Source organism: Sceloporus occidentalis, unplaced genomic scaffold (genome assembly GCF_023333645.1).
Source record: "Sceloporus occidentalis isolate IW3139 unplaced genomic scaffold, rSceOcc1.0.p SCAF_1, whole genome shotgun sequence".
Classification (NCBI taxonomy): Eukaryota; Metazoa; Chordata; class Lepidosauria; order Squamata; family Phrynosomatidae; genus Sceloporus; species Sceloporus occidentalis.
The window spans coordinates 13838110-13859462 of record NW_028316981.1 but is presented as its reverse complement, the minus strand read 5'-3'; the positions used below and the strand labels follow the sequence as shown (position 1 = coordinate 13859462).

At 44.3% G+C, this 21353-nt stretch overlaps 1 protein-coding gene across 1 annotated transcript; it reads right to left on the bottom strand.

Moving 5' to 3' along the window:
- Positions 1 to 302: 302 nt before the first annotated feature.
- LOC149320844 (zinc finger protein RFP-like) lies at positions 303 to 19495 on the bottom strand. The gene is made up of 9 exons (XM_089505552.1): positions 19429 to 19495; positions 16064 to 16166; positions 15041 to 15468; positions 11819 to 11914; positions 11272 to 11502; positions 9632 to 9654; positions 6480 to 6598; positions 5574 to 5606; positions 303 to 997 (listed from the first exon to the last, which is right to left on the bottom strand). The coding sequence occupies exons 3-9, from the start codon at positions 15464 to 15466 to the stop codon at positions 480 to 482; spliced, it is 1446 nt and encodes a 481-aa protein (XP_089361678.1). The 5' UTR covers positions 15467 to 15468; positions 16064 to 16166; positions 19429 to 19495; the 3' UTR covers positions 303 to 479.
- Between the last annotated feature and the right edge of the window lie 1858 nt (positions 19496 to 21353).

The following is a 21353-nucleotide window of genomic DNA, read 5'->3' as shown; positions in this document are numbered from 1 at the left end:
AAATGCATAAGAGACTTGTACATGGCGTAGTAGTGGTTTGAGTTTTGGACGATGACTCTGGAGAACAGAGTTCGAATCCCCTCTCAGCCATGAAACCTACTGGATGACCCTGGGCAAGTCACACACTCTCTCAGCCTCAGAGGATGGCAATGGCAATTGCCCTTTGAAGAAACCTGCCTGTCATAGGGTTGCCTTAGGGTTGCCATAAGTTGAAAATGACTTGAAGGCACACAACAACAACAACAAAAATCCTTTTTGTATTATTTATGTTTATTCATTAAAACATCTCAAGCCCACTGTCTCTCTCTCTCTCTCAAAAGCTCTCAGGGCAAGAATATAATCAATACAACCATTTTAAAAGAATTCAGAACAAATTCAATTTGAACATTTTAAGAACACTTTTAAAAAAGAGCTCAACTATTATATTATAATCACCCCTGGGTTTAGAGAACAAGGCCTTTGAGACAGGCTTGGCTGCTTTATGGTGAGATTTTAAGGTGGCCTTTGCCATACACGTAAAAGAATGGGAGGATAGTGTCTCCGGATAATGGGATTTCTGAGAGTAGGTAAATCTGGGCTCCTGTATCAGCATCATAAAAGGCCACTCGGTTTGCAGGACAGTTCAGGGACACTCGCACCCGCCTGGTCTTTTCACTCAGGGACAGAACAGAGCTAGAAGGGTGAGGGGTAGCCTGGTAGTTATCTTTCCCCTTGCCCACAGCCCAGATCCCTTCCTCAGGAACAATGCTAACGGGGCCCTTTCTTTTCACAGACTTGTTGGTGACCCCCAGAAACCAGGCTTCCTTCTCTGCCACAGAAACTTCCCAGAAATGCCTGCCTATGGTGAATCCTTCCTGTCCCAACACAAAAGCTTGGGAGTTGAATCTCTCAGGATTGTTGGGCAGATTTTGACGTTTGCCTTCGTACGTCACACTCTTACGATCCTCAGAGAGAACGAGAGTGGGATGTGCTGTGTCTGGATCCAGAGTGACATTTGCTGTTGGAGACAGAGAGAGATGAAGGCAAGCAAAGAGAAGCAGAATGAGCTGAGAGAATAACTGGTACAGAAAATGTTAACAAACCACAGAAATCACACATTCTCTAAAATCAATTTAGTTCCACTCACTATGAAACATTCTCCTTATAACTGTGATAAAGGTTGTGTGTGAGTTCATGCTACTGAAGTCGCCTGTCAATTTATGGTGACCCCATACATTCATAGGTTTTTTTTCCTTCAATGAATACTCAGAGGAGAGGTGCTTTGACCAGTTCCCTCCTCTGATATCTAACCCACAGTGCTTTGTATTTTTTGGCAGTCTCTCATCCAACCTGTGCTGACCCTGCTGAGTTTCTAGCAGGGAGCCAGAATCTCACAGGAGGAGACCAAGAACATCATAAAATGAACTAAGTTATTCCTGCCTGAGTGTACAAAACCTACTCATGTGGATTCTGTCTAGAATACAGTACGTTACTAGATTTTTCTCAGAATTACTTCTTTTTTACAATCCTCAGAATGAGATTTAATCTAAAACAGGCGCATGTTGGTATAAAGCTATTCCTTCTTAATCTGTGTTGGATAATTTGCCTCTTCAAGCCATTGTATTACCTATTATCATGTATGGACAATAATGCTAGGAAAGGTGGAGGGGGTATGTAGCAACAGATGAGGACGGCATGCTAGATGTATGCATTCTATTAAGGTCATGGGCTTGAATTTGAAGGATCTAAGCAGAGCATGGGAAGACAGGGAGTCGTGAAGGTGTCTCATCCACAGGGTCTCCATGAGTCAAGATTGACTCGAAGGTGATTAACAAGAATAAAGGGAAATGGGGTAGTAATGTATGTGAAATCAAACCTGATGTTAGAACTAATTTTATCAAATGGTAAAGGTAGGTATATAATTGTAGAAATCAATATAAATAGGTTTTTTGTTGGATTTTCAGGCTATGTGTCCATGTTCTAGAAGAGTTTATTCCTGACCTTTTGCCAGCATCTGTGGCTGGCATCTTCTGAGAATGTTGGTATAGAAGAGAGCTGGATGGATGGATGGATATATATATATATATCCAAAACACACACACACTGTGTGACCCTGTGTAGGGAGGAAATTCCATGTTAATCCGTGTATTGTTCTCTTGTTGATGGAAGGGCTTCAGGGTGGGAGGATATGCAGAGGATTAATGTCTGCTAATTGGTGATCATTATCTGCTGGGTAAGACCCTGGCCTTGCAGCCCTGGTGGTACATGCCATGTTTACATCCTGTTTGGACTACTGTAATGGGCTCTACATGGGGCTGCCTTTGAAGACTGTTTGGAAAATTCAGCTGGTTCAAAAGTGTTTGGAAAATTCAGGTACTGCCAAGCTGCTTACAGGGGCAGACTACAGAGACAACACAATGCCCCTTTTGAAGCAGCTTCATTGGTTGCCAGTTTGTTTCCGAGCACAATTCAAGGTGCTGGTTATTACCTACAAAGCCCTACATGGCTCAGGTCCACACTATTTGGCAGACTGTATCTCCTTATATGAACCAGCCTGGACTCTGAGATTCTCTGCAGAGGCCCTTCTCTCTGTCCCAACACCATCACAAACACGGTTGGTGGGGACATGAGGTAGGGCCTTCTTGGTGGCTGGCCCTAGACTCTGGAACTCCCTGCCCAGGATGATCAGAATAGCTCCCTCCTTGATGGCCTTCCACCGGCAGGTGAAGACCTACCTGTTCACACAGGCGTTTAAGGAATTGCTTTAAGGACAGGCTGGGATGTTGTACCTTTTCAAAACATTTTGATACAGTTGTGTGTGTGTGTGTGTATCTGTATCTGTATATCTATATCTATATCTATATCTATCTATCTATCTATATAGTTTTATCTTTTTAAAATGTGTTTTATTCTTTTAATAACTATCTGTTTTAATATTGTGATAATTTGATTCCTCTTTAATGTACTTTTTAAATGGTACTGTTTTTTAATGTTGTGAAGCCACTCTGAGCCCCAGTTTTGGGAAAAGAGCGAGACACAAATAAATATTATTAATAATAATAATAAGAAGAAGAAGGCTGGGTGAAAGATTCAGGAGAGATCTATGGAAGACATGGGTTGATGACTGGGTCCTAGAGCAAACTGAGCCTGAACTCTTCCTAGCAGCCAAGATGACTAAACTGAGACTCTTCTACTTTGAGTCAGCATGGTGAGTGGTTTCAGAGTGGGACTTAGAAAACCATATTACAGGTGGATAGACTGAATCAAGGAAGCTGCAGTCCTGACTTTGAAAGACCTAGGATGGGCTGGTGATTAAAGGAAGACTTGGAGATCTCCCATTCATTGGGTTGTCATAACTCCATCTGACAGCAATTGACAACAACAACATCCAGACACCCAGCATTTCCTCCCATGGACATCAGAGTGTCAGACTGATAACTTCAACATGAATAGAATATAATATAATATGTTTTAAAATGTTTCTTTTAAACAAAAAAAATGTAACCTAAGATTGCTCTGTAACTTTGTAGCTTTCCTATGATGTGTTTGAGGGGAGGTTGTCCTCATGTATATGATCCCTTCAAAAGCAATTTGCTGTTAACTTCTGTCAAGTTGACTTTGACTTCTGGCAATTCCAGGAATGAGAGACTTCCAAGTCACCAACAGCCCTGCTTAGATCTTGCAGATTCAGGTGTGTATCTTCCTTAATCAAATCTAACCACCTGTAATGCTGTTTTCCTCTTTTCCTACTTCCTTCTTAATTTAGATTTAAGATTTTCTTATTATAGTCACTTTGTCTGGAACTCTGTAGCAGCTACAGCGGGCCCTCCCCTTATGCGAGGGATCAATTTGGAAGTAAGGGGAAATATGCGTATTAAAAACAATGGGGCATGTGCTTGTGGCACTGGGAAGCACACGCACCCTTACTTTCACTGGTGCACGGCTTCCACATAAGCTGGAATTCATGTATAGTCCGCCTGCGTATGGCGCGGGCGCACTCTACCTAGGTCCAAATTACACTGCAGAAATAATCCAGTCTAAGACAGCTTTAACTGCCCTGGTTCAACTCTAGGGAATTCTGAGAATTATAGTTTTGTGTAACATTTGGCCTTCTTTGAAAGAGAGCTCTGGTGCCACAATAAACAACAGTTTCTAGGATTCCCTGACACTGAGCCTAGGCAGTTAAAGCAGTTTCAAACTAGATTGTATCTTCAGTGTGTTTTGGACCAGAGTTAATTAACTTAGGGACTGTACAGACTGGCACTTTGCAATTTTCCTGTACGTACAGTAACAGCTCAGCGCCTGCACACTTGAAACCCTTACTGTGCCGCTCAGCTTCCATTATGGCATGCACCCGTCCACACGGTGCGTGCCATGATGACGTACGCCGGGCTCACAACCCAAACGGCCCTGCTAAGAAGGGGCCGCATTGCAGCACTTATGACACCCCTTCCGGGATGCAAAAAGAAAAAAGAAAAGAAAAGAAAAAAAGCCCACTTTCGGGGCTTCTTTTTGCTCCTTTCGGAGGCTGCAGCATACAGTTGCCGCGGCCTCCATCCGGGGTGAAAAGGAGTGTATAGGGGCAGTCTGTATAGCCCCTTAGTTTCCTAGGGCTAGAAGCGGCCGGCAAGAAGGGTGGCTTGGAGCCTCCCAGCCAGAGACACCTTGGGACTGTGGCAAGCACACACCACAGTTCCAAAGGTGCCCTGTGTCAATGGCCCAAATAGGAACAATTTAGGCTGGGTTTGGGCCAGCAGAACTTCTAGGTGCTCTGGAGGTATGTGGTGTCAAAACGATGCACCCCTGGAGTGCCTTGAAACCACTCTCATGTGGTTGGCTTCACAGCTTCTGGGCATCTTGGGGGTATGCGGCGTCAAAACGCCACACTCCCAAGCTGCCTTTTGCAGCCAGCCTGTTCTGCTCTTAAGTTAAGTAAGTAACCATTCCTGGCCCAAACCCTGGAGCCTGATGGAAAAAATATTTGCCTATGTCCTGAACGCTGGCAAAATGGCCCTCCATCTCTCTATGTAGCTGATGGTTGCAGTAAGGCTGGTTGGGGATCAAGGCAACAGTGTCACAATCATGACTAAGTAACAATCATAAACAGAAAACAGTTACCTAGATTTACTACTGTAACTTAGGCGCCTTACAGACGGGTCTAAGTGGCGTCGTCGTTGCGCCAGGAATACGCGCGAGGGGCGGCGCTTCCGGACGTGCCTTGCCCCTCGCGCATATTCTGTACGGCAAGATGGCGGCGCCCTATACAGGCGGGCGCGGCCATCTTGACATAACGGACGTGCAGCGTCCGGACGTCTAAACCTGGAAGAGACGTCGCGAGTGCGCGCTTTGGCACTTGTGACGTCTCTTCCGGGTTGCCGGAAGGAGCGCGATTTTCGCGCTCCTTTTTTACAGCACGGGGGAGTCGCGCGGTTTGGCTGCAGCGGCTTCCCTGCGCTGCAACCGGTAGCGGCCCAAGACCGCCCCTTTTGGGCGGTCTGTAACGGGCCTGAGTCACAATTGCTACTTAAATTTTGAGGGAAGACTTCATGTTTTCTGTGCACTTGAAACTTCATCAGACATAATCCAATTTTTACCTTTTTTCTGCTGAAGTCCAGATTCCAGAGTGTCTAGAAAAAGAAAAGAGAGACTCAGCACCACATGGCGATTCAAAGAAAACCAGGAGGAAACAACACAGTACAGCTGAGATTTCACCCAAGAGATGTAGCCTAACTTTGCCCTCAGAGTTATGTCTCATTGTGTTATGCTATTAAAGAATGGTGACACTGCACAATCAATGTGCATTGTTGTATTGATGCACAATGTACAACCATGCAGGAACATTCAATCAATGTGCTACAATATTCAATGCTCAATGTGTAATATGCGGTCTCTATAGCAGTACATCAGTGGAAACCTTTGATGCATAAAGGGGGCTGTAAAGAGACTGAATGGAAGGAGGACAATCTTACTTTGTCCACTCTGGAAGGAGAGAAAGTAGTCTGCTTGTATCATTGCTAGGTGTGTCTGAATGCATTTGTAGTTATGACTGCTATATAAAAATGCCAACCACCTCTCAGATCAAGGTTGAGACTAATGTTTGAGACCAACAGGGTTGCCAGGTGGGATAAACGACAAGGCTCCTGTCTCTTCAATGGCTGTATAGAAGAGGGAATTTCAGCAGCTGTGGTTTATTACCTGGTTGTGTGAAAAGCAACACCTGCCAAAATTCCCTCTCCTTCACAACAATTAAATGGAAATGTCCCTCATTTCACCTGGCAACCCCACTGTTCAATCACATGAAATGAAATGGAAAAACAACAGCAACAGAATAAACAGAATAGATAAAATAGAATTTTGTTTCAGATTTGAAATAAAATGAATATTTCCATTGTTATTCCTGTTTTTTTGCCCTAACTTTCCTATTGCCTTGGAATCTCTCCTTGGCCCTTTCACGTCAATGTAACATTTAATGTAAAAGCATTGTAGAGGTTCTCTGTTACCTCTGAATTGCTTCATGACACCTTCCAGAAAGGGATTTATATCACAGAAGTCCCAGATCTTCCATTTCAGGGCAGGAGGAAAAACCACAGGATTCTCAAACCTCTCCTTCTCCTTACACCTGGAAGGGGGGGGGGGGACATAGATTCCTAATCAATGCATCCCCAGCAGGTACTATAGTCTCTTTTTGAAGATGTCCAGAGAAGACCCCCACCACCTCTCTCATCATCTTTGTGCAAGATTATTGTTTTTTTTTGCCATCAAGTCAATTTTGATGTATGCCAACCCTATAAATGACAGTCCTCCAAGAGCCCCAGCCATCAGCTGCCCTGTTCAGCTCTTGCAAACTCATGGTCATGGCTTCCTTGATATAATCAATCTACTTGTAGTCTGGACTTCTTCTTTCCCTACTACCTCTTCCTTTACCAAGATCTTTAAATCACATCAACTCATGATATGTCCAAAGTATAACTGCCTCAGTTTAGTTATCTTCACTTCTAGTGAGAAGCAACCGCATGTAGCGTTTTGTAAAACCACATCTCCCATCCTGGGGCAGGTTTTCAACATCATGGATATTTATTATTATGAGGGTTTCCAAGGTGACATGGCATCATGTTGCTGGAACCACTGATAGCTTTCCCAGGGGTTTCCAGCACTGCCCATGTTGATCGCCTGCTTGGGATATAAGCCTGGTGAAAATTGAAACACCCTATGGCACATTACAGACAGCCTAAAAGTGGCGGTCTGCCAGCGACGCCTGTTGCTGCATCCAGGAACCACAGCGGATGCAACGGAAAAGAAGCGCCAAAATGCGTCACTTCCATCGCGCGACGTCAGGAAGCTATGTGTCCACAATGGCAAAATGGCGGCCCCCGTGTGGACGGGCACCGCCATTTTGTACGGACTCAGTCTGTACTAGGGTTGAGGGGTGTCAGGAAGTGACGCCCCTTTGTAACCCTAATACGCCCCTTCCTAACCCTAGTACGCAGTATAGGCGTGTCTGTAACACGCCTATGTGAGTCTGATTCCTCTTCCTAATGACAGGGAACTCAGAAATTGCTGTCCTGTCACAGACGGAACAATGGTGACCAAGGGAACATTGCTTGCCATTGTGTTCAGCTGCCCTTTTTGATTTATAATGCAAACTGGCAATAATGCAATTAACTAATAGAATAACACTATAAAGGGAATGCAAACTTTTAATTGGCTATAGTGTGATTCCCATCTTGAGCATTCATAATTGGTGAATGGGCATCTCTCCGCATCTCAATGTTAAGTGGCATAAGGCAATTTCTCCGGCCTGGTAAATGCTCATTGCCTCTCTGAGCTTCCCATTCCCCTCTCTTTCTACTCCATCCCATCATCTTCCAACAAAGTCTTGATTCTCTTTGGTCTCATCCCACTCTAGTTGCCAATCACCACAACTATCACACATTTTGTTGAGACCATGCAGCCAAGAAGTGGCCTCCTGGGAATTCTGCCTCATCCCACTCCATCTTCCTTTCCACCCACCAGGGCATCCCAGCCAAACACCCACTCCTGCAATTCACTTAGCAGATGTTACTTCAATATGAGTATTATTTAATTATTTTTTTAAACTTTTGTAATCATTGTTTTGGTTCTGTCTTTTTATGTTACTGTAAGCTTCTTTGAATCCCATTTTGGGAGAAAGATGAGATATAAATCCAATAAATAAATAAATAAATATATAAATATATGTCTCTGTGCAGAAAACTCCTGAGACCCAGCCAGAGTGATTTGTGTCCTTGAGTTACAGGTCACAAGCAGTCACTCAGCAATCTCCCAGTGGGCCTTGAGATGTGGTACTAAGTGATAGTGTTGCAAGTAGTTTATTTAATTAAAAGGAGAGAATTTTACAATTTACAATTGTTTACAATGTTTTCTGAAAAAAATAGAATCTAATTCTCTGAAGATGCCAGCCACAGATGCTGGCGAAACGTCAGGAAGAAACTTTTCTGCAACATGGGCCACATAACCCGAAAAACCCACAAAAAACTAAGAATCTAATTGCTCAATGTAGGCCCCATACAGACAGGCCAAATTAAAGCTGCTTCGGGTCACTTTGGAGATATGCTGTTTAAATGACACATGCATCTTAAGAGGCCAGAAGCTCCACCAAAGATGCACTCCAGTCCTTAGGAATGGAGCATGGCTTTGCCATGGCTTCCAGCCTCTTAGGACATATGCATCATTTAAACAGCATACCTCCAAAGTGACCCAAAGTAGCTTTATTTTGGCCTGTCTGTATTGTGTCATAGATTAGCATTTTATACAATACACTGATTTAAAAGCTTTTATTTCTTTTAAGTTCAGTTTGCTCACCTGCTGTATTATATGTGGTTCAATTTGCAATTTAAAACCTAAAAATTAGATTTCTTCATCTTCATATATGCTGTTAGTTTTGTAAGGGATGCGAACATTAACTAAGTATTTCCTGGGGTGTGGGACACAGAAACGGCTGGGAACCACTGGGCTATAGAAACAAAGATACGAAGATATATTGCAGAAGATAATTTCATATGCTTGGGAAATATGATAGATTAGGGTCTCTAGAAACAGTGATATTTTAAGACCAACGCAGTAATAAATTGACACTTTCAGGGCAGCAAAGCTGCAGGGTCATCCCAAGAGCCGCAGGATTTTTAACCCAGATCTTCTCAGGGGGCAGAGAGGAAGGTATGAGACAGAAGGAGGGCATCCATCTTCACAAGCCTAAGACTGCCAGAAGGAACTTAAATATTGGAGAACATAAAAAGGAGGCATTTTGTGGATGTGATAGCAATGGTTGTGGATTCTCAGGTTATCAAATCCTCCTGGGCTTATAACAAGACTCACCAAAATGAGAGGAAGAAACAGGATCTCTCTCAGCCATGGAAATCCATTGGGTGACCTTGGAGAAGTCCCATTCTCTCAGCCTCAAAGGGAGGAAATGGTAAACTCCCTTTATTCAAATCTTGCCCAGAAAACCCCTTGATAGGTTCATGGAGCACAACAATGATAACAATCCAAGAAGATCCATCTTTTGATAGGTGATATTTTGGAGGTTCTCCAGGCTCTCTCCCCCATGAGACTGGAGGGGCATGTGCCTCACATGCAAATCAGAGCTTTTTGGAAGGAGAGGAGATTAACTTACCTTTTTACAAAGCTTCCAATATCCTGTAAATGAAAGAAAGAATCCACTCAGCAAAGGCATTTGAATGGAGACCACTCTCATCTCTTTAAAGGCAACATCTCCAACTCTTTGAAATATCTGCAGCAAGCCTAGGAGGGTGAAACAACTATCCTTCCTCCAATTATAGCGATGGGTTGATTTATGTCATGAGGTATCTACTTCAATGGGACTGTTTTGTAAACAGCTTTTTTGGCCAAGCCACCAAAACACTGTTAAGATGCAAGCCTTCAAGCTCCAGTATGCTGGGAAACTGGAACTCTTAAAGGCCACACACCAAACAAATGCATGATTTAGGGAAGGCCAGTGTGGTGAGGCATCCTAGGCTGTAGTTAGTCCCAGCTTCACCCAATACCCTGCAAATGGATAGCTATCAGAAGCAGAGAAGTGGATCTAAGGCTCAGACTCCCCTATTCACGGGAAGAGATACTGTATATAGAGTAACCAGAGCTTTCATGTAACTGGGTATAGGATTCCCCATTGCCAGTATACAGTGGGCAAACCATACCATCACTAAGAATGATGGAAATGGAAGGGGCCTTAAAGGCTGTGTACTCCAAACCTCTGCCTCAAGGAAAACAATTATAGGCATACTTCAGAATAACACCAACAACATCTTGACAAATTCCAGGCCTGTGACAAACATCCCCCCTCTCCTGTATGATTTTTTCAAAACCTAACTCTAACCTTTGCCTGATGTTGAAGCCAATGGAGCTTCAAAAGATTTGTGATATGCATTTTGCTCATTTTAGTTGGCCCAAATAAGATCACTATTTTGTGGATTTTGGATATTACTGAACTTCTTTTTAGCAGGTTAAATGAGAGAATGGACTCCCTCCCTTGGATGTTTTTGTTTTAATCATTTGTTTCATTTGTAGTGAGAAATAAACCCTAATAATCTTTTTTATTAACCATAGGGCTCAACAGGCGGGTGGCCTCCATGCCGCCCGTTTTTGCCCCCCATTGTTCCCGCAACAACCAAATGGTGTGGCAATGATGCGCTGCGGAAAGGAAGCTGCCTAGAGCGGCTTCTCTTTTGTGATACTATAAATGGGAAAGGGTGCCACCATGATGCCACTTCCTGGGAGTGATGTCTGCATGCTGTGTGGCGTGTGCATCATCATGGCGGCCCCCATGTGGATGAGGCTGAGCCATGATGGTGCCGCTGGCGCATACTAGGATTCAGGAGTGTGTGTTCGCTCCGTTCCCCCGAATCCTAATTTTGGCCCCAGGCTGCTGCAAAGCGGGCCTACCTACACTTCCTGGAGTGAATGACTTTAGCACATCATTCTAGTCTACTATGAACTAAGGAGTCAGGAACTGACAGGATCCCGTGCGTCTCTCATTTTCACACAGCTCTTGTTTAAAAGTTGAGGGGGAGGGAGAAATCGTTTAAGCTATTTTGTATGGAGAGAGACTCAACTCCAATATTTTCCAAAGGTAATACTGCTACTTGCAAGAGATAACTTCCATATTCTGGACAGGATGGAAGCTGTGCTAACACCAGGAGAACAGTGTTGTTCAGGGAAGGTTCAAAATGGGAACCCTCTGCCTTGAGTTGGAGGTGGGACTCTCCAGCCAGCCCCTTCAGGATCAGGCCTTACCTGGAGGAGTTCACTTGCCGGTTGCTGATGCTTCTCCTCCATCTCCCGGATGAAACCCTCAAGAGAGGAAACTTCTTCTGAAAGGATGGTGAGATGTTCTTCCCTTTTGGCAGAAATCTCCTTCTCCACCTCTTCCATCTGGGCCAGCAGGAGCTTTTCTTGTTCGTCCAGAAACTGATGTATTTGCCTGAATGCAGCCACAGCCTTTCCTTTCTCTGTATTAGTTTGCTTCTAGAATAAAGAAAATGAGACACAGGACTGAGAGGCAGGAAGAAATTGTATCTGGAACAATAAGAGGGGAATAATCAGCATTCCCTTGGAAAGGGGCTTGTGTCTCTTCCCACAGAAAATGTCAATATTTAGTAGTGAAAGCATTTCTTAAAGACTTACATGGAATAGGCTTTTGTCAGTATTTTCTTCAGGATATTAGGTCACTTCAAATGGTAGATAATTTTTAAAAATGATTTCTATATTGCATGTGGAGTTTAACCAGACCCTCCCTCAAAGCTATAATACTTTCCCACTTCCCAGGAACAGTACCACTTACAAGCAAATCTTGGCTTTCCTGTTCTGTGTCTGCTTTGTATGCCAAAATGTCCTTTCTGTCCTCCTTCAGAATCTTCACCAAACTCCAAATCAGATACTGAAGAGAAAAACAAAGTCCCTGTTCACTTCTTTTGTTCAAGGTTTTAAAAGGTTTCACACGAAGCTTTATCATCACACCTCACTGATGGCCTCAACAGACCAACACTAAATGCCAGCATCGAGGCAGAGTGGGGGCAGGGGGTCCACATGCTGTGCCCCCGACTCCGCCCCCATGCGGGCATGATGCATGGTAGGAGGCATCAAGGCACTCCCTTGGCTCAGCATGTACATGTCCTGTGCTAAAGGAACGCCAAAAAGCTGTGGCAGTGGCGGCTATGGTGCCCTTTCTACAGCACAAAAAGGAGCCACTTTTTGTGGCTCTTTTTTGTGCCGTGGAAAGGCTAGATCAGGGCCGTGGCATGTGGCTAGCAAAGGGGTGGCGTCCCACTGCCCCTTACAGGCTGACAGCCCCTTAGTGAATTTAATGGGAGCTTTGGACAGTGTTGTCCTCTACTTGCAGCCCTCTTCTCTTTTGTAATGCTGCTTCCACCATTTTCCACTGCAAAGAATACCCATAGAGAGCCCCTTCAGACAAGAAAAAAGTCTCTGAATGTCCTGTTTTTTGTTCCTGTAAAAAAAAAATCAATCTTATTTTGGAGATCCACATTAAATTTTCTTCATCCTGAAGTATTATCAAAGACTTTTCATTCCTGCTTCCCAGGTCAGTTTATATTAATCTAACATTTGCTAAAATGAAATATACCTCTACTTCTTTGTTTATTTGTATTATCCCAGAACGAACTAAGATGGCTGCTAATATTAAACACAGTTGTCATTTCTGGGAAACAGGCTCAACAGAGATCAAGCAAGGGAAAGAGGAATGTTTGCACCACAACAAAATTATCCTAATGGTCTACTAATATAATAATGCTAAAGCATATAATAATGCTAAAGCGGGTATGCTTTGATTGAGAGTTCCTGCATGGCAGGGGTTGGACTGGATGGCCCTTGTGGTATCTTCCAACTCTATGATTTTGGCTGTAATGCCTCAGTAATAACAGTAAAAAAAGGCTGAGTGGAAATGGGTGAAAATCAATTTCTGAAATATTGCTTGTGACACATGGTGAAGGGGGAAGAAGAAGGCAGGTGGGGGAAGCAAGAGAAATCCAGAATATTTCAAGAAACAGTTTGCATGCAAACCTGGGAATATGCCAGTGAAACCAAAACAAGAAGAACTGGCAACTCTCAACACTTTCAGAGACTTTTTTCCAAGCACAACAGTTCAAGAAGAATATCGACAAATTAAAACATGTCCAATGTGTAGGCAATGGAGATACATTTAGCTTGGAGAAGGGATGTCTGTAATGTGATATGATTTTGTTGTTGCTGCTGCTGTTATTATTATTATGGGCCTTCAAGTCCTTTCTGACTTATCACAATAACCAGAACCTGTCTGATCTGGAAGTTAAGCAAGTTCACAGCTGGTTACTACTAGGAAGAGAGACCACCAGGGAATACCAGGGGCTGTAAGATATATTTCAGAGCAATTTATTTATTTATTTACTGTATTTATACCCCACTCTTCAGCCAGAAAGGCTCTCAGAGCAGCTTACAGATAGTTAATTGGGCAATGTCAAATAGGCAATGTCAAACCACCCCCGAGTACTCCTTGCTCAAGAAAATCCTGTGAAACTCAAGAGGGTTTGCCATAAGCTGACAAGTGACTTGAAGGCACATGTACACAAGGTACATGCACACAGTGTGACATGATAGCAATTTTTAAAGACCCAAAGAAGTGTCATGGTGAAGCTTATTTTTTGCTGCTCAAGACATGAAATTCACTCTGACAAAACAACAAGAAAAAGGAATCTACCTAAATATTGTGAAGAAGTTTTGACAGTAACAGCTATTCAAGAGTGGAACTACAGTAATTGTCTGGGAAGGTGGTGGACTCTTCTTCCCTTGAGGCCTTTAAATGGAAGCTGGACGGCTACTTAGTACATAGCCCAGATTCCTGTTGGTAATCCTGGCACAGCCTAAAACTCAGCCAGCCAATTTATGCTGGTAGTGGAAATGGGGGAGCTGCTATTTCTCTTGCCCCAGATACTGTATCTGTTGACTGATAAATTAAGCTGCTCAAATCACCGGCGAGAGCCAGGCCTTTTTGTTTCCATGTATTTGTAACTGAAAAGAAAAATGCATTTTAACGCCTCCCTGAGAAAATCCTTTCCATGCATGCTATTTTATTCTTTGTCTGATGAAGCAGCCTGAAAACTTGAAAAGCTGATGTGATATCATTTGCACCTTTTTGCAATTTGATCATGGTATCAAGATAGGGAATTTGATTTGATTTTTTTTAATGGCCAATATTGTTGCCTCTACAACTTTTCTTGAGAGTGAAGGGATCTTATTTCTCCTTCCTCTTTAACCTCCCTCCTAAGGCTGGAAGGAGAACTATTTTCAGGGCACAGATGGGGAATATGTGGTCTCCCCGATGGCAGATGGATAGCCATTTCTCTTTTATGACTGGCCATACTGGCAAAGGCTGATGGAGGCTGCTGTTCACCAATCATCTGAAAGGTCATACATTCCTCACTCCATATAGAGAGATGACAGCTGTCAGGGCTTAAATATTGATTTTTTGTGGGTTACGTACAGGTGGGAGATAAGGGTGCAGCTTCTCCAGGTCTGCTCAGCTCATCCCAGGCAAGAGGAAAGAGCTGTATGCAAATCTCCAACTCACCTAGTAGAATACAAGCAGGATGGAATTTGCTAGCCTTCATTCCTTTATTGATGCAACTTCCAAATACTCTCCAGAAGGTCTCCTCTTTCCCTCTCTGCTACTGTAGCGCCAAGACTCACCTTCGTCTGTGCTCTGCAGCCACCTTCTAGGAGACTAGATTAAAGGCTGATTATCCCACCTCCCTAAGGGATAACCCCTTCATTTCATCTTGATCTGGGAGCAGCCCTTTTAGTTAAGATTTCTGTCCTAATTTCCGAATGGGAAACATGTTCTCATTTTGTGTGTCTTTGAACCACAAGCTGTGAGCAATTGTGGTTGGTATTTAAGGCATGATTCTTAATGGCATATGACCAGGGACAATCCCTGAGTCTCAGGTTTTGTCTTGAAAATCTAACGGTGACTAAAACACCTTGTTAGAGGTTTCCCTTTCCTTTTTCCTACCTTGTACTCCTCTGAGGCCTCATCCACAGGAATCACCTTATGATTTTCATGCTCCTTTGACCTGTCGCACACCACACAGATGGAGACTTTGTGGTCCTTGCAGAAGAGTTTGAGGGGCTCCTGATGCTTTTCACAGCACCTCCCCTTTTCTTCTGCTCTCTGGCTCCTTCCTCCCTGAAAACTCAGTTCCTTGGCTATCTCCATCACTTTGGCCAGCTGCCGATTTGGCCTGAGGTTCCTTTCCTGAACTTTCTCCCTGCACTGAGGACAGGAGACCTCTTTCTCCAACTCTCCCCAGCACTGGCTCAGGCAGGCTTGGCAGAAATTGTGCCCACAGGCAATGGTCACAGGGTCCTTCAAACACTCCAGGCAGATGGGGCAGGCCAGTTCCTCGCAGATGTTCTTCATAGGATCTGGAGTCTCCATGGCTGTGCATGATGAATAAAAGAGAGAGACAGAATTATTAACAAGAAAATGAATTTCAACAGGAAGAAATGTAGGACACTACACTTGGGCAGTAAAAATGAAATGCACAGATATAGGACGGGGGACACTTGGCTTGATGACAGTACAGTGGGCTGTCCAACAGAAGTTGAATGGCGCGTGCGCCACACTGCACATCATGCACGAGCCCCATTATTTTCAATGGGGCTTGAGCATACACACTATTTGCCTCATGCTGAGGGTTCTGGAACGGATCCCCGTGTAAGACAAGGGCGCACTGTACATGCAAAAGGGATCTGGGAGTCTTAGTGGACCACAGACTGAACATGAGTCTACAGTGTGATGCAGCAGCTAAAAAAGCCAATCTGATTCTAGGCTACATCAATAGGAGTATAGTGTCTAGATCAATGATTCCCAGTCCTCCAGGTGTTTTGGACTTCAGCATCCAGAATTTTTGACCATTGGCCAAGGTGGCTGGGGCTTCTGGGAGTCCAAAAACACCTAGAGGAGGTTGGGAATATCTGGTCTAGGTCAAGCTAAGTAATAGTGCCACTCTATTCTGCTTTGATCAGGTCTCACCTGGAATATTCTGTCCAGTTCTGGGCACCACAGTTCAAAAAGGAAGTGGAGAAGTTGGAGCGTTGTTAGAACTAGTAAACTCTGATCCCAGTGTTCAAAGAGTCTTGGTATGAAGAACAAACAAAAGACTTTTATTGCAGACATTGAACAGAAGTTACAAAAAAAGTGTCTAGGTCAGAACTAAAGGGTCCCCAACCCCCCCCCCCCAAACAATAATATTAAAACTCAAACTATCTAACTCCATCCCCCAACTAATTAACGGTCCATTATCACCCCCCCTACCCCCCTGTCAGAATCCACCTTCAGTCAAGCCTTCAGGGTGTATTCTGTCAGATAGATAGATAGAGAGATAGATGGATAAATAGAGAGATAGATAGATAGAGAGATAGATGTCAGAATCCACCTTCAGTCAAGCCTTCAGGGTGTATTCTGTCAGATAGATAGATAGAGAGATAGATGGATAAATAGAGAGATAGATAGATAGATAGATAGATAGATAGAGAGAGAGAGAGAGAGAGAGAGAGAGAGAGATAGCATTCAGGGTGTATGCTGCCAGATAGATAGATAGATAGCGATAGATAGGTAAACAGACAGACAGATAGACAGACTGGCAGACAGACAGATAGAGGGATAGATAGATGGATATAGATAGATTGATAGATAGATAATAACGTGAAGAATAAGGGGGGATGCCGCCATGGGGACTAAGCTGGATGGTCACGTAGAGCAGGCTCACATAGGGCCTGGCAGTCGGGCAGTTTATGAGGGGTTGTTGAGAATCTGAAACCCAACCTGTATACAGCTTTAGATCTCTACTTGGTAGAAGAGACAAGAACCAAATGCTCAAACCCCCCCTCCTTCCTTCCTACAGATCAAAGGGAGGAATGCTACATCAAAGGCAGGAGAGTAGGGTATCGACTCAAAGGGGAGGGTTTGGGGGATTTTAAAGTTCTGACTCTATTGGGGACCCTCAGTTTCGACAAAGACGTGGCTAGAATACTTAATCCCAAGTCCTCCAATAAACTTTGCTGTACTATCTGAAGGTTGTTGTGGATTTTTGGGTCAGAGTATTTCCGAAGTCTCACATAGCATTCCTTAGCTCTGCCATTCTGCTACAGCAAAAATCCTCCCCCATATTCTTGAGCTTCCAAGGAGGAACAGGCTCCATCTCTAGACCCATAAATCCCACACAATACATACCAATGCCAAGCCCCCTTCCCACTATAGAGACCAGTCCCACAATACTATTTTGAATCAATAGCAGATCAATACACACACCCTTCCCAATACACCAGCATCATGACAGAACCAAACCATGGATTCTGACAAGCATGTCCAGAGGAGGGCAAGCAAAATGGTGAAAGGTCTGGAAACCGTGCCCTATCAGGAGAGACTTAGGGAGGTGGGGATGTTTAACCTGGAAAAGAGAAAGTTAAAGGGTGGCATGATAGCCCTGTTTAAGTATTTGAAAGGATGTCATATTGAGGAGGAAGCAAGCTTTTTTCCTGCTGCTCCAGAGAACAGGACCCAGAGTAATCAATGCAAACTACAGGAAAAGAGATTCCACTTAAACATTAGGAGGAACTTTCTCAAGGTAAGAACTGTTTGATAGTGGAATACGTTCCCTTTGTGTGCAGTGAAGTCTCCTTCCTTGGAGTTTAGGAGAGTGTGACTTGCCCATGCTCACCCGGTAGCACACTGACAACACAACACACACACACACACTGCTGGTGTGGAAAAGGAGTCTTTGGGGACTCTTGAAGTTAGAAAAACTCTTGTGGTAAGAACTACTAGGATGGGGATGGAAGGAGAGGGGACCCTGGAAATGTGAGAGTGTTTAGTTCTGTAGGCAAATGGGGAGCAAGCCCATTAAAGTTTGCATTGCACTGTGCTTTAATTATGCTGTGTAACAGGACATGTCCTACATTCCACCTTTCTATCCAGAAGGAGTTCCAAAATGTTCTCCATTTTGAGCATTACTTTGTTGAGCACTGACCTTGTGTCTTCCAACACCTCTAGTACAACAGAGTTATTACTGCCCCGGCCACATGGTGGGGGTTGTGTGTGTGTGTGTGTGTGTGTTTTGTTTTTCTGCAGGAGGTGTGGAAGGAAAGGAGGATCTGGTGCTTTTGGGGCTGAGAAAGAAGCAGGAGGGATGAGAGAGAGCAAAGCAGGAAATAACTGAAATGTAGATTCAATCAATGGTTTGTTGTTGTTGTTCTTGTGTGCCTTCAAGTTCTTTCTGCATTTTGGTGATCCTAAGGTGAACCTATCATGGGGTTTCTTCCAGTGTTCAGAGGAGGTTTGCAATTGCCTTCCCCTGAAGCTGAGAGAGTGTGACTTGTCCAACGTCATCCATTGGGTTTCCATGGCCAAGCTGGAAATCAAACTCTGATCTTCAGAGTCGTAGTCCAAAATTCAAACTACTTTGCCATGCTGGCTCTTTTGTTGCTGGCAAAGTACAATTTTAAGAATTTGTTTTGCTAGGAGTTTACACTTGTCCCTCCACATTTGCTGGAATTAGGGGCACAAGACCTGCATGAATGTGGGAAAACCACAAATTTTTTTTACCTAAGAGGACACTTCTCTAGGAATCTCTAGGTCCTCCAGTGCAACTTTGTGGTCAACATCTGCCAGACATTGACCATAGAGTTGTGGTGGAGAAACTACAAATGCCTGGTGGAGTGTTCTCTTTAGGAATCGCTAGGTCCTTCAGTGTGACTTTTGGTTAAAGTTGACCACAGAGTTGCCCTGGAGGACCTAGATATCCCTAGAGAGATCGTATTAATAAAATCCATGAATAATCAAAGTCTGTAAAAGTCAAAGCCACAAATGCGGAGGGAAGAGTGCAGAAGTATACTGCAAGCCTACAAGGCATTTTAACGAAGATACGTCCATCAGAAAAATATGGTGCAGTACATAATAAAATGCAAGCCAGCATGGCAAAGTGGTCAGGAGACCAGGGTTCAAAATCCCAGCTTGGGCATGGAACCCCACTGGGTGACCTTGTGCAAGTCACACTTTCTCAGCCTCAGAGGATGGCAATGGCAAAATCCTTCTAAAGAAATCTTGCCCCATGATAGGTTGGCCTTAGGGTTGCCATGAGTCAGACAGGACTTCAAGGCACACAAGAACAACAACCCTCACAGGACATGGAAACCTACTGGAGTGACCCTGGACAAGAAGTCACACTCTCTCAGCCTCAGAGGGAAGGCAAGGGCAAACCCCCTCTGAACATGATAGGGCCACTGCCTTGGAGGCGCCCAACAACAACAACATCAACAACAACAACAACAAGAGGGTGCTGGCGTTGTAGTGATGCCCCTGGAGAGGGGCTGTGGGGGCCAACCCTATGCCTGGCTTACCTGGCTCAGGAAGACGGGACAGTCCCGGTATAAGAAGGCGCGTCCACACTGCACCGAACCTGCGCCTGAAGCAGCAGAGCGGGAGATTCAAATGAGAGGAAGGAAGAAGGAAGGGAGGAGGAGGAGCAGAGGAGGAGGAGCAATGAAGCAAGAGGAGGGGGATGGAGGGAGCCCTCAGAACTAGAGTTGCTCTTGGTTGGTGTGGTGTGCATTCAAGTCCTTTCTGACTCATGGCAACCATCCTGGGATCTTCTCGGCAAGTTCCTTCAGAGGGGGCTTGCCCTTGCCAACCCATGAGGCTGAGAGTGTGTGACTTCTTGCCCAAGGTCACCCCAGTGGGCTTCCAGGCCCTATGAGGATTGTTGTGGTTCTTGTTGTTGTTGTGTGCCTTCAAGCCCTTTCTGACTCATGACAACCCTATCACAAGGTTTTCTTGCAAGATTTTCTTCAGAGGGGGTTTGCCTCTGCACTTGGAGGACAAAATTGGGTGCATACTTATCAAATTTGCAGATGACGTCAAATTAGGAGTAGCAGCTAATACTCCAGAGGACAGGATCAAGATTCAAAATGACCTGAACAGACTAGAAAACTGGGCCATAGCTAACAAAATGAAATTCAACACAGAGAAATGTAAGGTACTGCACTTTGGGCGGAAAAATGAAAAGCACAGATATAGGATGGAGGACACCTGGCTGAATAAAACCATGTGGGAAAGGGATCTGGGAGTCCAAGTAGACCATAAGTTGAACATGAGTCAACAATGCGATGCGGCAGCTAACAAGGCCAATGCGATTTTAGGCTGCATCAATAGAAGTATAGTGTCTAGATCAAGGGAAGTAATAGTGCCACTATATTCTGCTCTGGTCAGGCCCCACCTGGAATATTGTGTCCAGTTCTGGGCACCACAATTCAAAAAAGACATTGAGAAACTGGAGCGTGTCCAAAGGAGGGCAACTAAAATGGTGAAAGGTCTGGAAACCGTGCCCTACAAGGAACGACTCAGGGAGCTGGGGATGTTTAGCTTGGAGAAGATTAAGAGGTGATATGATAGCCGTGTTTAAATATTTGAAGGGATGTCATATTGAGGAGGGAGCAAGCTTGTTTTCTGCTGCTCCAGAGACTAGGACCCGGAGCAATGGATGCAAACTGCAGGAAAAGAGATTCCACCTCAACATCAGGGGGAACTTCCTGACAGTAAGGGCTGTTCGACAGTGGAACAAACTCCCTCGGAGTGTAGTGGAGTCTCCTTCCTTGGAGGTCTTCAAGCAGAGGCTGGATGGCCATCTGTTGGGGATGCTTTGATTGTGATTTCCTGCATGGCAGGGGGTTGGACTGGATGGCCCTTGTGGTCTCTTCCAACTGATTCTATGCCATCCTCTGGGGTTGAGAGAGTGTGACTTCTTGCCCAAGGTCACCCACTCCTGCCTCCTCTCTGGGCCTGGCTCCCGGGTGGGTTCTTATTCCTTTCCCGTGCTGCAATTTGCAAGGGGACATATACTAAAACAAATGGCAGTAGTTGCTCCTAGGGAAACCGCACTTGCCCTTAGGGAATCATTGCAGAATACTTCCCTATAGGGAAATACAGTATTGGGAATTACCTGCCCATAGGGATCCATAGGGAAACGTAGTTGCCCATAGGGAAACATTGGGGAATACTTACCCATAGGGAAATACAGTATTGGGAATTCCTTGACCATAGGGATCCATAGGGAAACCATACTTGCCCATAAGGAAACATTGCAGAATATTTCCCCATAGGGAAATATAGTACAGTTGGCCCTTCTTATACACGTATTTTTTATACACGGATTCAAGCATCCACGATTTAAAAATGTTCAAAAAAAGTATAAATTTCAAATAGCAAACCTTTATTTTCCATTTTTTATAAGGGACACCATTTTGCTATGCCATTATAGTTAATGGGA